General features: G+C 45.7%; 1 protein-coding gene across 1 annotated transcript in view; it reads left to right on the top strand.

Moving 5' to 3' along the window:
* The window catches only part of COMP (cartilage oligomeric matrix protein), a 16,830-nt gene extending 2,895 nt beyond the window's left edge, over nucleotides 1-13,935 (top strand). The window contains exons 3-19 of the mRNA XM_009331565.1: nucleotides 1,742-1,793; nucleotides 3,849-4,021; nucleotides 5,290-5,427; nucleotides 6,228-6,305; nucleotides 6,456-6,614; nucleotides 7,173-7,277; nucleotides 7,460-7,567; nucleotides 8,569-8,728; nucleotides 9,991-10,109; nucleotides 10,557-10,609; nucleotides 11,013-11,206; nucleotides 11,623-11,801; nucleotides 12,024-12,072; nucleotides 12,325-12,521; nucleotides 12,665-12,837; nucleotides 13,011-13,150; nucleotides 13,329-13,935. Coding sequence (XP_009329840.1) covers nucleotides 1,742-1,793; nucleotides 3,849-4,021; nucleotides 5,290-5,427; nucleotides 6,228-6,305; nucleotides 6,456-6,614; nucleotides 7,173-7,277; nucleotides 7,460-7,567; nucleotides 8,569-8,728; nucleotides 9,991-10,109; nucleotides 10,557-10,609; nucleotides 11,013-11,206; nucleotides 11,623-11,801; nucleotides 12,024-12,072; nucleotides 12,325-12,521; nucleotides 12,665-12,837; nucleotides 13,011-13,150; nucleotides 13,329-13,375 — 2,124 coding nt within the window. The 3' untranslated portion in view covers nucleotides 13,376-13,935. The remainder of the gene's footprint in view (nucleotides 1-1,741; nucleotides 1,794-3,848; nucleotides 4,022-5,289; nucleotides 5,428-6,227; nucleotides 6,306-6,455; nucleotides 6,615-7,172; nucleotides 7,278-7,459; nucleotides 7,568-8,568; nucleotides 8,729-9,990; nucleotides 10,110-10,556; nucleotides 10,610-11,012; nucleotides 11,207-11,622; nucleotides 11,802-12,023; nucleotides 12,073-12,324; nucleotides 12,522-12,664; nucleotides 12,838-13,010; nucleotides 13,151-13,328) is intronic.
* The last annotated feature ends 38 nt before the right edge of the window (nucleotides 13,936-13,973 follow it).

Genomic DNA, 13,973 nt, shown 5'->3' with positions numbered 1-13,973 from the left:
CTGGCTCCAGTTGTTTCTTAGGGAACTTGGAACTTCTTGGGTGCTTAGATCTTTTCCCATTTTAACGAGGAGATGGTGGTTTGTCTGGTCAACTCTCTTTTAAGTATAGAAAAAGGTTCCATTCTCCCTTTATCCACTCTGGGAGCTGAGGGCAGCAGCCTCTGCCTGCCAGATAATTGGAATGGCAGACAGGTCTCTGTGCCAGTGCAAACTGGGCGGCCTCTAATCTGCAAAAACATCTGTTGCATTGAGTTACTCTCACATTTCAGGCTGCTGCATAAATACCCAGTGTTTACTAGGAATCAGGTCAGACATGGTTCCTGGCAGCCTCGAGCAATGATTTCCAGTGTTCCCTTCCAGCTTAGCACTGCGTCTCCATACAGGTTTTCTATTTGTTCTTTCTCTCGCTCTTGCCACCTACTTTTTTTTTTTATCCATGGCCTTTTTCTCAACAGCGCTTTCAAGAAAACTCTTCCTCAGAAGACAAACTTGCATATACAACTGGAGAGCCAAGGTGGCAGTTCATAATTTCTTAATCTGTGCAAACATTTTCTAAAACTTACTTTTCCTTGATTCAGCATCTTGGGATGTTGGCAATAAGGATGGCAAAAGGCGTAACAATAAAACGCCAATCTACTCTCCTGAGCCAAAGGCTGAAGGATTCTTGGCACAAAGGAACCACTGATACTCATTAGCAGTACTCCAAATTCTCTGCTCTGCTCTCTGTCACCCACTTCTAATGGGAGATGTTCTGGGGATTTGGGTTAGATCTACCTCTGCGTTAACTATTCAAAATACATGACCCCAGGCCATGTTGGAGGGATGAGAGAATCTAACATAGAATGAAAGCTTGCTCTTACACCTGGGAGCTGGCAGAGAGACATGAGTAGAAGCTTTTGTCAAAGTATAAAGTGAAATGCCTTAATGGTGGAAACATGAAGTCCACAGGGTGTGGAAGGGCGGTCCTGAGCATTGGTCGTAGATAGCCGGTAAGGCTTTAGCAGGAACTAAGTCTAGAATTGCTGTCTAAGATGCTAGAGAGTCATATAAATGTTAGCTTGAGGCTGACATGCTTACTTGTGCCGGCCTGTCCCATATTCCTTTCTTCACCAAAGGAACAGCATCTTTGCACTGCTGATGCTACATATTATCTCTTTACTAAAGCAAGCTTGAAGGAATAGGGGCCTAGAGGAGATCAGAGGATGTCTGGAGGGAGGAGCTTTTGTGAATAGATTCTAAATATCCCCATGGCAAGGGCATTAGGGCCAACGAAAGGCATAAGCAATGTCAGAGATTATTCATATATCTGCAAAGATGGCTCACAGGGGAACCTCCTCCTGACTTCACCCATGCAGTACCTGGACTGCAGATAAAGCAAACCTCTCTAGGACTGCTAGTTCAGCATCTTCTAGAGCAGAAGACCCAAATAAAGTAGATACCTCTTTCTTTATAGCACTTGTTTCTGTGTATTCAAGTCAAGTGTTTCCTGCATCTGTGATAGAATAGTATTATCAAGTGAGCCTGTAGAAACACTACAGTAGGGAGTGACTTACAGTGGGGAATACAAGCCGCCTCAACTTCCAGAAAGTCTGCAACATAGACTTTGGGGTGAGAGTTAATTTGTTTGTAATTTGTCTGTGCAGTCTCAGAGAGACACGCTGTTTTCTGGCAGTGGGGCTATTCGTTTTCGTGGGAGCAAAACTCAGCCTTTGGCTAAGTGGTGGTTCTTGTTTTCTTTTAGATTAAGGAGATAACATTCCTGAAGAACACAGTCATGGAGTGTGATGCCTGTGGTGAGTTACTGAGCTGAGTCCTATGTTCAACTGCCTCCTCCAAGTCCTTCATACCTTTGTGTCCAAACAAGTAGTAAAATGCCACCTGTGACCATCTCCCCAAAGGAAATACCTTGTTTCACAATTATCCCGAGTGTCACAGGGTAATACTCAATATTAGTGATGCTTTTTTTCCCCCACAACATTCTGCACGCATGGATTAGTGTTCCATGCTGTTCTCGTGGTTCAATGGCAGCTGAAGCCATTACCCCTTTCCTGATCATGGTGTACAGAAGTAGCCTTAAAAAACTTATCTTTCCTTCCAGCAAAACCCCAGCATTCGCTTACTTCCACTATTTCTGAAATAAGCTTTGTTAGTGGTTTTGTGACATACCATGCTGTACTTCTCAGGGTAGCGTCATTCTAGTGCAGAAAGCTGCCCAACCACGTTTCGTAATAACCCAGCCCATGGCTGATGTTAGAATTGCCTGGGAATGCACACTGGGTATCCTGTGGGATACAGTTGGCTACTCCTGAGCTGCAAGTGGAAGAGAACATCACCCCCAAGAGGCATTGCTCTGCTATTCCTTCCCTCCTAGTGCTGCCACCATCCAAGCAAAGAGTTCTTGGAGATGCTCTATTATTTGCCAGTACACTCAAAGGGTGGAGCAATAACCATTTCTGCCTTTGGAGAGATTGTACTTCTGCTGGAAAAGAGATTAGCCAAAGCTTTTGGGACCTGCAGTACAGAAATGCATTCACCCACAGCAATTGTTTTAATAATTTGCTCATAAAACTGTCCTGAACTTTCTGTTACTTGATTTCTGCCTTCCCCACTTGCTAGTCTGCTTTATGAGAGTTCTTCTCCTGTACTCCTTACTGTAGAATTTGAGCCTCTTTTAGTCATGCATTGAACAACGTGACTCACAGCAGTCATGTGCTTCTCTCATTGTTTCTCAGAAAGAGAAGCGTGAAGAGAAGAGGCCTTGTTTTTAGTGGAGACTTTGCTGCTGCTGGTGGTAGAGTGCTGGTTTTTTTGTTCTGTTTTGTTTCAGGTTTTTTATGTTGGGCTTTTAAGTAGGAGAAAGCAGGAGCAAAAAGTGTCCTTGCCACTTAGAGCAGTGGGTGTGGGAGACTTGTGACAAATCTAGTTTCTGGGAAAGTTTATTCACAGTCTTGAGTTGGCCTTCAGTGAAGTTCTGTGTCCCATACAGATTAATTTTGCAAGTTCTGTTGTGCTGTGGGTCAGGTCATGAGGATGAGGACAAAAACCTGGCATCTGGCTGAAAACTTTAAGGGAAGCTGGTATGCAGCAGTGTGGGGACAGGCTTGATGTGCTTCTGGATAGGACTGCAGTAGCATTTTATATGGCTTAGAATTTCCTACACATCACAGTACCTCATGCTTAGATAGACCGTATTGCTGTAGTCCAGCCTAGAAGTGATGAATGTCCGAATAACAGATTGATTTCTCAGCTGCCAGGATGAAGTGAGGTTTCCTAGCCTTGTGGAGATAGCAGGTAGCATGTTAGGCATAACATTATGGCATGAGAGCCTTATGTGAGCCTGATGTGAGTGTATTCCTGCCACAAACCAAGCTCACCTGTTTAACATGCCTGCCTTCTACAGTGGAGATTTTGGCTGACAGCACTCCACAGTCTTCCCAGATTTAAGCCTGTGCTGCGTGGGTTCTGCTTTAGCCGGGTGTCTGAGTCCACACTGCTAGTGAGGTGTAGCTGTAGAGGAACCAGGGAGAGAACTGACCTCTGTGGAACTCCAAAAGCAAGGGCATTGCACCAACAAGGAGAGCAGCATGACAAGAGTTTTGGACTGGGAGCTACGACTTCTGGGGTTTCTTATTTATTTTTTGCTCTGACTTAGAAATCTGTCAAGCTGCTGCTTCTGGCTTCATTTTTCTCCATTTACAAAATAGAGTTACAACTGCTCAACCCTCAGAAAGGATGCAGGGAAACGTCCTGTGTACGAAGCACACTGATACCTTCTGAGACGATGGGACCACCTGATGATAGTCTCTGGCAGTGACAGCTCTGTTCTTAACGTTCCTCTTGTCTTCTAGGCATGCACACTGAGGCGACAGGCCCTGTCATCACCGTGACACAGTTTAACAGATGCCTCCCAAACTCCTGCTTCCCTGGAGTGGCCTGCACTGAGACCGGCACTGGCTTCCGCTGCGGACCCTGTCCCCCAGGTTATTCAGGCAATGGGTCACAGTGCACAGATATCAATGAGGTAAAAAACAAGTAGGACAGGCTGGAAGTTACAAAACTGGCTCGCTTTTCTTGGAGTGTTGCAGGTTTGTCTTGTGGTTGTAAAGAAAAGTCTTGCGATTCCCCTAGGAGCTGAAGTTCAACAGAAACATCATTTCACTGGAAGGCAGTCTGGATCTCACCCTCTGTTCCATGTTGGTTTTATATCCAGTCTAGCTAGGCATTTCTTTCTAAAAGATACATAAGCTCAAACAAAATAAATCTTTTCATTTGTACCACACAGGAAGGTGAGTTTGGAAGACCAGAACAGTCCCTTTTGGTCTTACAATCTTTTGAGCTAATGGCTGATGAGTTGTTAGAGATAAGATTTATTATGTGTGGAATAGAATCAAATGCTTCCCGAACAGTCCTTTGTGCAATAAATCTCACCACACTACTCGTATTGCTTTACTTCTGCCTTTAAATCAAACCTTGCTAGGCAGATACTGTTTTTTTTTTTTTTGGAAAGTGTGGCATTCCATCAAGTTTACTCTCTGTGTGTGCGCAGAGCTTTACTCAACCATTAATTTTGCGTGTCCATAAGACTCCTCAGTTCTGTGGTTCCCAAACCATAGTCCTATGCTCGCTGATTAGTCCACCAAGCAATGGTAAGTGTCTCGTGTCTCGCAAAGCCCTATCACCTCTGTAGCGTTTCAGTTTAAAAACCTGCTCAAGTTAAAAGGGTCGATGAGAGATTTTGAGATTGATGATAATCTGTTAGTCACCAAAACGTGGGAACCACTGTATTAATGTAATGCATCTGCCAGTACAGAGCATAAGAATTCAGCGAAAGTAATAAAGTGTTGGAGAAAATAAAACAAGCATTAATAGCAACTTTGGAAAGACAGTTGCTTCCCAGAGTAGTAAACAAACAACTGCTCTTGTCTTTCAAAACCAATGTAAGAAATTATCCAGTTCTCTGGATTCAGAGACTGCCAGGAAGGAAAGTGTGAAGTGAAGCCAGCTCTTTGCCTGGGCAATTGATGTCACCTAAGAAGAATTAGTCCTGAAAGTTGATTTGTTTTACTTGTCTGCACATATTGGGACTTGGGAGAACAACTGAGATGGGGAAGCTGCATTTTCCACTTGCAAGGAAAGCCAGGAACTTCTACGCATTTTTGTTTTAGTCTTTAAAAATAAAAGCACAATAGCTGGATCTCACCCAGCAAGGCCTGCTCTGAGAGCTGCCTTCACAGCTGGCCTGGAGCGAGCCTGCCTCACAGTTCTGCACAACCTCTTTCTGGTTTACAGTGCAATGCAAACCCCTGCTTCCCGAAGGTCCAGTGCATTAACACCACCCCTGGCTTCCGCTGTGATCCCTGCCCTCCCGGCTTCACTGGGCAAATGGTGGAAGGAGTTGGACTAGCTTATGCCAGGGCCAACAAACAGGTAAGGCCCAGAAACTTTTCTGTCTCCTTCAGAAGCTATTAAGTCTTTCCCCTCTGTAATTGTAATTCAAAGGTCTTGGAGCCCTCAAAGAAATGAGAGGGAAATACAAGATGACTGCATTGTATTGGTGGGAAGACTGATGCAGTGAGAGGAGAGACTTGCCAAGGATGTCCTAGCACATCAGCAGCAAAGCAACCTCCACTCCGAGACCTTACCTCTGCTGAATTCACGCTGGGTAGAATGTTATGTCTCTGACACCTTTGTGGCTGTGAAGCCAGCCTGGGGAATCCTTCATGCTAGGACACAGAAGAGTTGATGCAGCTACTGTCCCGCCCGCTTCCCTGACAGCTATAGACAGATTGAAGTAAAAAAAACCAACAAACTCACCTAGCCTTAGTATGGTTTATAAAAATATATTGCCGAAAGCAGAAATGGCATGTGGCTTGTGTTATTTGGACAGCTGCTAGCTGGTCATAGGACACAGTCTTTGACCTTCTTGCTCCATTGACTCTCTTCTATCCTTTTACAGTAAGGAGATACTCTGACAGCTCAGCTCAGAGCTAGGCTATTTTGCCAGGCTAAAATCTCTAGTGACTCTGTAGAGGGTGAACAGCTGGCCTGGGGTCAGGAGTATCGCTGGGATCTGGCTCAAGCTTGTCTGAAGGAAAACTTTGAGCTGTGTGTCCTAGTAAGGTGTGTCAGGGGCTTTGCTTCTGCATCTAGTGATGCCTTAATTCTGTAATCTCATGTGGTATCTGCGTAAGAGTGAAGTTAATGTCTATTTTGTTCTTCCTGGGCAGATTTGTACTGACATCAATGAATGCGAGACAGGTGCCGCCAGAAATTGTGTCCCAAACTCTATCTGCATCAATACACGGGTAAGTATTACTGGAAAGCCTCATGTGGATCTCTCTTCCCCAGGCTCTGGGGCCTCTGTTAGCTGTGGCAATCCAGCTGCTGAGGAAGGTTACAGCAAAGGTTTGCCAGAACTCATGCTATAGTTAATTCCCCATTGCTTTTTCTTGCAGGGATCCTACAAGTGCGGGGCTTGTAAACCTGGCTTTGTTGGGGATCAAGTCACTGGCTGCAAGAGCCAGACAGTGAGACGCTGTCCTAATGGTGAAATTAGTCCATGCCACGAGAAAGCACAGTGCATCGTGGAGCGCGACGGGTCCCTCTCCTGCGTGGTAAGGTCCAAACTTCCCTGCGATTGGGGTCTGCTCACTCCGGTTTCCCTTGCACTGTGCTTGCTCTCCTGGGTCTGCCACTGCCCTCTCCTGGAGAGCATGCCTTCCCGACGCAGACCTGCTCTCCACTAACACCTGAGCCACAGCGATACCTCTTTCAGTGCTCTCTGGAGAAGTGCAGTGCGCCTGGCACCTCAGATCCACTGTTGGTTGGCTGGGGTTTTTTTGCCTGAAGCGCTACAAATTTGTCGGTCATGGAACATTACATGCAGCTGAGCAGGGAGAAGCACCGTTCAGCAACCTGCTGGAGCCAAGAAGTTTTGCTGCTGCGTCTGTCTTTATGGTCTCAGGAACAAGCAGAGAGCTTGTATCTGAGCTATTTAAAATGCTATTTACAGCATAACTGTTTCTTCCAGACAATATTTTTCCTGTAGAGCGTTGTGTACCTAGATTTGCCATGTTTTGTGCTGGTTCTCATGTAAAGCCTTCAATTTTGGAGGCATATGGCCATCAGGGGACTCACCGGCAGCCTCATTTTGTCTATCTGCTGTCTTCCAGTGCCTCGTGGGGTGGGCAGGGAACGGCTATGTCTGTGGGAAGGATACAGACATCGATGGAGTCCCTGATGAGAAGCAACGCTGCTCTGACAAAAAGTGCCGCAAGGTAAGACGCAGTTGTCTCATGTTTTGCTGGAAACAGTCCATCAGAGGAATCCCTAACCAGAACTGGGCAATTCTGATTTGAGAGCAGGCCTTGGGTGGTGGTGAGACCCTGCCCAACCTTCAGAACTCAGGCTAAATGACGTGCACAGCTTGCTAGCAGGTCCTTTGTTGCTTTCCTTTCAGGATAACTGCATGACTGTCCCCAACTCTGGCCAGGAGGATGCAGACAGGGATGGAATTGGAGATGCTTGTGACGATGATGCTGACGGAGATGGGATATTAAATGCTGAGGTTTGACTTCTAATGCTTAAGCCCTGACATACCTAAATGTACCCAGAGGTCCTGCAAAGCAACTGCCTACACCTTTGCTGTGGTTTAACCCGGCAGGCAGCTAAACACCACACAGCCATTCGCTCACCACCCCCCTCAGTGGGATGGGGGAGAGACTTGGAAAGAAAAAAAAAGTAAAATTTGTGGGTTGAGATAAAGACAGTTTAATAGGACAGGAAAGGAAGGGAAAATAATAACGATGATAAAAGAATATACAAAATAAGTGATGCACAATGCAATTGCTCACAACCTGCTGACTGATGCCCAGCCAGTTCCCGAGCAGCGGTCACCACCCTCCCAGCTAACCCCCCCCAGTTTATATACTGAGCATGACGTCACATGGTATGGAATATCCCTTTGGCCGGTTTGGGTCAGCTGTCCTGGCTGTGCCCCCTCCCAGCTTCTCGCTGGCAGGGCATCAGAAGCTGAAAAGTCCTTGACTAGTGTCGAGGACAAGTTGTTTAGCAACAACTAAACCATCAGTGTGTAATCAACATTATTCTCAAGCTAAATCCAAAACACAGCACTGTACCAACTACTAGGAAGAAAATTAACTCCATCCCAGCCGAAACCAGGACAACCTTTAATGTGAATTTAGAGAACCTGCAGGTCACAGCATGCAATGTTTCCTTTTAATCTGGATGATCTGAAGACTCCAAAAACAAGCAGACAGGAGAGAACATCATGGCACTGAAGAGTCTTTACAAGTGATGGTCCCCTGACAGTTAGGGATTCTCTCTCTCACTTGGTCAAGCACTGGTTGGAGATATTTTCAGGTGCTACTGGTATTCCTTGAACAGGTAGTGACTAGGCTGAATAGAGGAAACCAAGACTGGCTGCAGATAGGCTGCTGGGCTTCTCAGAGCAGCTGGTCACATACCTCAGAACTTTTGTCTTTCTTACTCCTCAGTAGCATGCTCAGTGCCAAACGTTTCTCCTTAGCCAGTCCCTCTCTCCCCCAGGACAACTGCGTGTACACACGCAACGCAGACCAGCGCAACGCAGACAAGGATAACTTTGGTGATGCCTGTGACAACTGTCGCCAAGTGAAGAACAATGATCAACGGGACATTGACGGCGATGGGAAGGGAGATGAGTGTGACGATGACATGGATGGAGATGGTAAGAGCAGCTGGAGAGCATCCTCAGAGAGGTGCATATATACTGAGCTAAGAACCAGAAAGCTATTCAGCATGCAGCTAGAGATCCTCACGGCAGGTACCAGCCTTCAGAGGCTTGAGCTCTGCAGGAATAGAACTAATTTCTGATGGGATGAAGCACAGTTCAGTTCTTGAGATGCCAAGATGAGCAGTCAAGCCAGCACCCTTCACAGTTCAGCTCTTGCAGGGTTTAAAGATCTATCTTCAGGATGGTGCTAACAATTTTTATTAGCACTCTTATTATGCACAGTCATGTCAAACCTGTCAGACTTAAGAGAGAAAGATGTACCATGCAAGCTGACCTCAGTCCAGACAAGGACGCTACTTTGTGCTGCAATTTAAACTCATGAAGAAGTATGGGAACATCCAAGTTGTTAGCAGCTGCTGGCTCAAGGCAGTATGTGTCAGGGCTGTCTTCCGGGGGGGCGGGCAGAGAAACCTGGCTGGCTTTAGAAACAGTCTGCGAGCTAATGATGCCGTATTTGCACAAAGCCTGCTTTCAAAAGCCAGAAATCACAACTGCTGCTGGCCTGAGACGTACGTATTTATTTACAGAGTATTTCCAGTGCATCTAGTGCTGTTTGGGTCTGGCTACATCCTGCCAAGTAGCTCCCTGCTGGCATGATTTGCTGGTGTAGTAGGTAAATGCAGAGAAGCGGGAAATGAAGTCATACAGGTTGCCAATTAGATTGTTCCTGTCCTGTCTCAGGCCTTGAAAAGGCACTGTCTAAATCTTCCATGTCAAATAGCCAAGATTAACCTTGACTTATTTTATAATTACATAGACGTCTACTTTAGAGGAAAAAGACTCTGTCACGGTTTAGAGAACCGCAGACAGCTTCATCTTCATCCTCTTGGCCACTCACTCCTGCACAGATATGATGCCAGTTTCGAGCCGTGTTCTTCAGGTCTTTAGCTTTCTCTGAGGGATGCAGTTAAGGACATTTCCTCTCAGGTTCACGTGCAATAGCATGCTCAGACATCCATCGTGCCGCAGTCTGGAGTATGTCTTAAGATCAGTTGCTGATGATCTCTTCCATCCTCCATAGCTGCTAGGATGTAACTTAAAAGCATTTAAAATGTACACAAAAATGGAATCTGTTGCTTTACTGCATGAATTCAACTGTCCTAGATTTTTGCCATCTCTTACATCCAAAAAAGTTCTTGCTGCATAGACCTTAATAGCCCTGTTGCCTTGATGGGTCTACTTTACATGTTTTACAGGGATCAAAAACCCAATGGACAACTGTAAAAGAGTTCCTAACGCTGATCAAAAAGATAGCGATGGTGATGGAGTAGGAGATGTGTGTGACAGCTGCCCAACAGTCAGTAACCCAGACCAGGTAAGTAAGCACTCCCAATTTTGCAGTCTTATGGGTTCATTTCTCTCACTCAAGACAGTGCTCATGTTACCTGCCTAAGGTGCGCATACCTGGTAACTCACCAAGAGTACCACTTGCAAATTTTAGCTGCCATCCTGCAGTACAAAAGTACAGCCCCTCGAGATCAAAACGTCCTGGGGTATAGAAGAGTAAGTCAGAGAGGAAGTGTTGTGCTTTGGACTTCTTTCTTCCTACCCTGCTCATCTGTGTTTAGCAATAGTGCTGCTTGAGTTCATCTGGGCAACTTGTAAATCCTGCAGAAGGAACTCTCCCGCTGTTGTCAGCTCTGTTTTCAATCAGAACAATCATGGCACTGAGGCTAACAAACACCTTTCTCTGTTCTCTTTATTGCCTAATCCTCCTCTTGATCTATAGAAAGTTTAAATTATTATTGCTTTATTTTACTAGAAAGATACTGATCATGATCTAGTGGGAGATGTCTGTGACACCAACCAGGACAGGTGAGAGCTTGCTGCAAAAATTATACTTAGGTTGCATGAAAACTTGGGGATGGAAGGAGAAAAAGCATGTGTTGGCAACTCTGTGATGACCTGGCTTGGCCTTATTCGATAAAAAGACGAGGTTAAGGGGGGTGGAATTTTCTTCAGACCTCAAAAAAACTTGCCACTGGCCCAAAGGCTAGTGGAGGTAAGCTTGCTGACAGCAGGCTTGCTTGTCATTAGCTGCCACTCACAGATTGGTTCATACACTACAGCTGGAATATTTCTGATCTATTGTTGATGTAACTAAAATCACCAACTTCCGCTGTTCTTGTCGAGGATCCCAGCTCCTAGAAAGGTGTTGCGTGCTTATTTTAAAAGCACACGTCAGTGGATAATCTTTACCTGTAATTTTCTCCACCAGTGATGGGGATGGCCACCAAGATACACGGGATAACTGCCCATCAGTGCCCAACAGCTCCCAGGTGGACACAGACAATGATGGGCTGGGAGATGAATGTGATGACGACGATGACGATGATGGGATTCCAGATGAGAAACCTCCAGGCCCTGACAACTGTCGACTTGTCCCTAACCCTGGCCAAGAAGACTCAGACGGTAAGGGAAATGGATGCACGTTAGCCCTGCATGGGGGTCTTCTGTTCCCAGTCTGGAGATAGACAGGAAGCAAGATCTCCTCAGTACTGACTTGAGACAGTCCTACATCATTTTCAGATCTCAAATAACCCTGACATCAGGATCATACTTGGGAAAAGTTTTCTTCCCGAAGTGTCTACAATTTGAGGTGTTTCTTCTGTTCACAGTGTCTCTGCAAGCAAGAGAAGCCTCAGGGTTTCTTTGCGACTGACTTAAAGGAAGAAGCGTACCAGTGCTCTGAACACCTCTTAACCTTGCATAGACATGGCTACCTTTAACCGTGCTTGCCAAAAGCTAGCTGAGTAAACCTCGGGTGCAAGGGGCAGGAGAAATTAATGAAAGCTTGTTGCTCCTTTTTTTTCCTGTCGTGCTCTCAGGTGATGGTGTGGGAAACCTTTGTGAAGATGACTTTGACAGAGACATGGTGATTGACAGAATTGATGTGTGCCCGGAGAACGCAGAAGTGACGCTAACAGACTTCAGGGCTTTCCAGACGGTTGTATTGGACCCTGAGGGTGATGCACAGATTGACCCCAACTGGATTGTCCTCAACCAGGTAGGAGACTGCTCCAGAAGGGGCTAGTGAGTCAGGTGGGAACAAGCCTGTCCCAAACTGGATGCAGTTTTCACTAAAAGACTCTGCAGGCTTAATGGTACTGTTCAAGCATGTCCTAATCCTGGAGTCTCACCCTTGGCGTACCTCTCCCCTGATCACTTAACAACAGTAAAGTTAGTACGTTTGGAACTGTACTAATGAGTCAACATTCATCTTTCTCAGGGCATGGAAATTGTCCAGACCATGAACAGCGATCCTGGCCTGGCTGTAGGTGAGGCACTTATTTTTTGTCCTGTTGGAAAATTATCGCTCATTAACTGCGTACTTCTCAGTGCAGTTACTCTTACATGTATTTCAGATGCTACTTAATGATTCCATCCACCTCCTGGGAAAACATTTTCTGTAGTAGGCAGAGTCTTCAGATTTGGCTTAGCAAAATCCACCTTCCCCATCTGCATCCGGAAAGAAATGGATCTACATTTTGTTGTAGAATACGGAGTATTTGTTTTCCTCCCACTTACAGGTTACACGGCATTCAACGGAGTGGACTTTGAGGGCACATTCCATGTCAACACTGCCACAGATGATGATTATGCTGGCTTCATATTTGGCTACCAGGACAGTTCCAGCTTTTATGTGGTCATGTGGAAGCAGATGGAACAGACATACTGGCAGGCAAACCCCTTCCGAGCAGTAGCAGAAGTTGGAATTCAACTGAAGGTAAAGCCGCCACTCAGAAAGAATTCAGTAGTGGATTTTTGCTTTTTTCTTAGCTGTGCTGCTTGGACACATACAGTGGGGCAAGCATCTACGGTCAATCAGTCCTTTATCCACACGTTTTACCAGTCTATTCTCTGTCTTAGGCAGTGAAGTCTAAAACAGGCCCAGGTGAGTATCTCCGCAATTCCCTCTGGCACACCGGAGACACCACAGACCAGGTCAAACTGCTGTGGAAAGACCCTCGCAATTCTGGCTGGAAGGACAAGACATCTTACCGCTGGTTCCTGCAACATCGGCCTCAAGTCGGATACATCAGGTAAGGGGTTTACAATTTCCTTTGCACAGCTGAGTGGAAGGTTAACGCACAAAACAAGCACCTCTAGTGCAGTCCTGTGGTAAAGAGGCGGGATAGCGTCCGGCTGAGGAACAATTTCTACAAGGCTCTATCAGTCTCGTGTTCATGTCAGACACACGCTTATTCTCCTCTAGAGCTCGCTTCTACGAAGGCCCTGAAGTAGTAGCAGACACTGGAGTTGTCCTCGATACAACTATGCGAGGAGGACGCCTGGGAGTCTTCTGCTTCTCCCAAGAGAACATCATTTGGTCAAACCTACGTTATCGCTGCAACGGTGAGTTAGTTTTGGAAGTCAAATACAGACATTTTTGCCATTTTGCTTTCAAGATGTTAATTTGTTCATGGCTAGCCCACATGTACAACTGCAGTGAGATGTCAGGCAGTAGCTTATTCTGGTTTTCATTTCTGGTTCTACTTCTAATCTACATTTGCTTTAATCTCACCCTCCCCAGACACCATTCCAGAAGACTACGAAACATTTAGAGTTCAGCAAGACTAACCTCTGATTTAAACGTCTGTCCAGCAAAACTTGCTTTAAAAAACGTGCTCAGCTGTCCCACTATTGCCTCTGGTATACTGTATAAAGAACTGTAAGTAACGTACCACTGCACTCTGCACAGCACCAAGTGTCAATGCATTATCTGGCATCTTCTCTACAACAGCAACTTTCTTCAAACGCTACGAAAACGTATTGGAACAGCAGAGGTGTAGACAGCAAGTGTGAATAGAAGCCTGGGCTGCTGTAAACACTAGTTCTCTACGCTGCATGGAAAAAGATGTGCTGAGAAGCTACCTGCAGTAGCTGGAATTGAGTAAGTTTAGCATGGATGATTCCCAGGAATCTTTTCCCTACTCAAAGGCTCTCAAGTGTGAATGTTGTTCTCCTTTTCAAGACCTACTGCAAAGCAAACCCAGCACTAGTCTGAAAAGGACACAGAGAGCAGCCGATGTACAAGTTGCTCACAAAACATTAGAAAAGGCACTTTAAGGAGAGTATCTTTGTTCTGGAATGTTGGATAATAAATACTCTGGAATGCTGGATAATAAATAATAGACTTCTCCTTGGTCACGTGCATGTTGCTTTTTCCTCTTCTGAA

This window comes from Pygoscelis adeliae, unplaced genomic scaffold, assembly GCF_000699105.1.
Source record: "Pygoscelis adeliae isolate BGI_AS28 unplaced genomic scaffold, ASM69910v1 Scaffold419, whole genome shotgun sequence".
Taxonomy (NCBI): Eukaryota; Metazoa; Chordata; class Aves; order Sphenisciformes; family Spheniscidae; genus Pygoscelis; species Pygoscelis adeliae.
The sequence above is the reverse complement of the archived record's forward strand: the minus strand, read 5'-3'. Positions and strand labels throughout refer to the sequence as shown.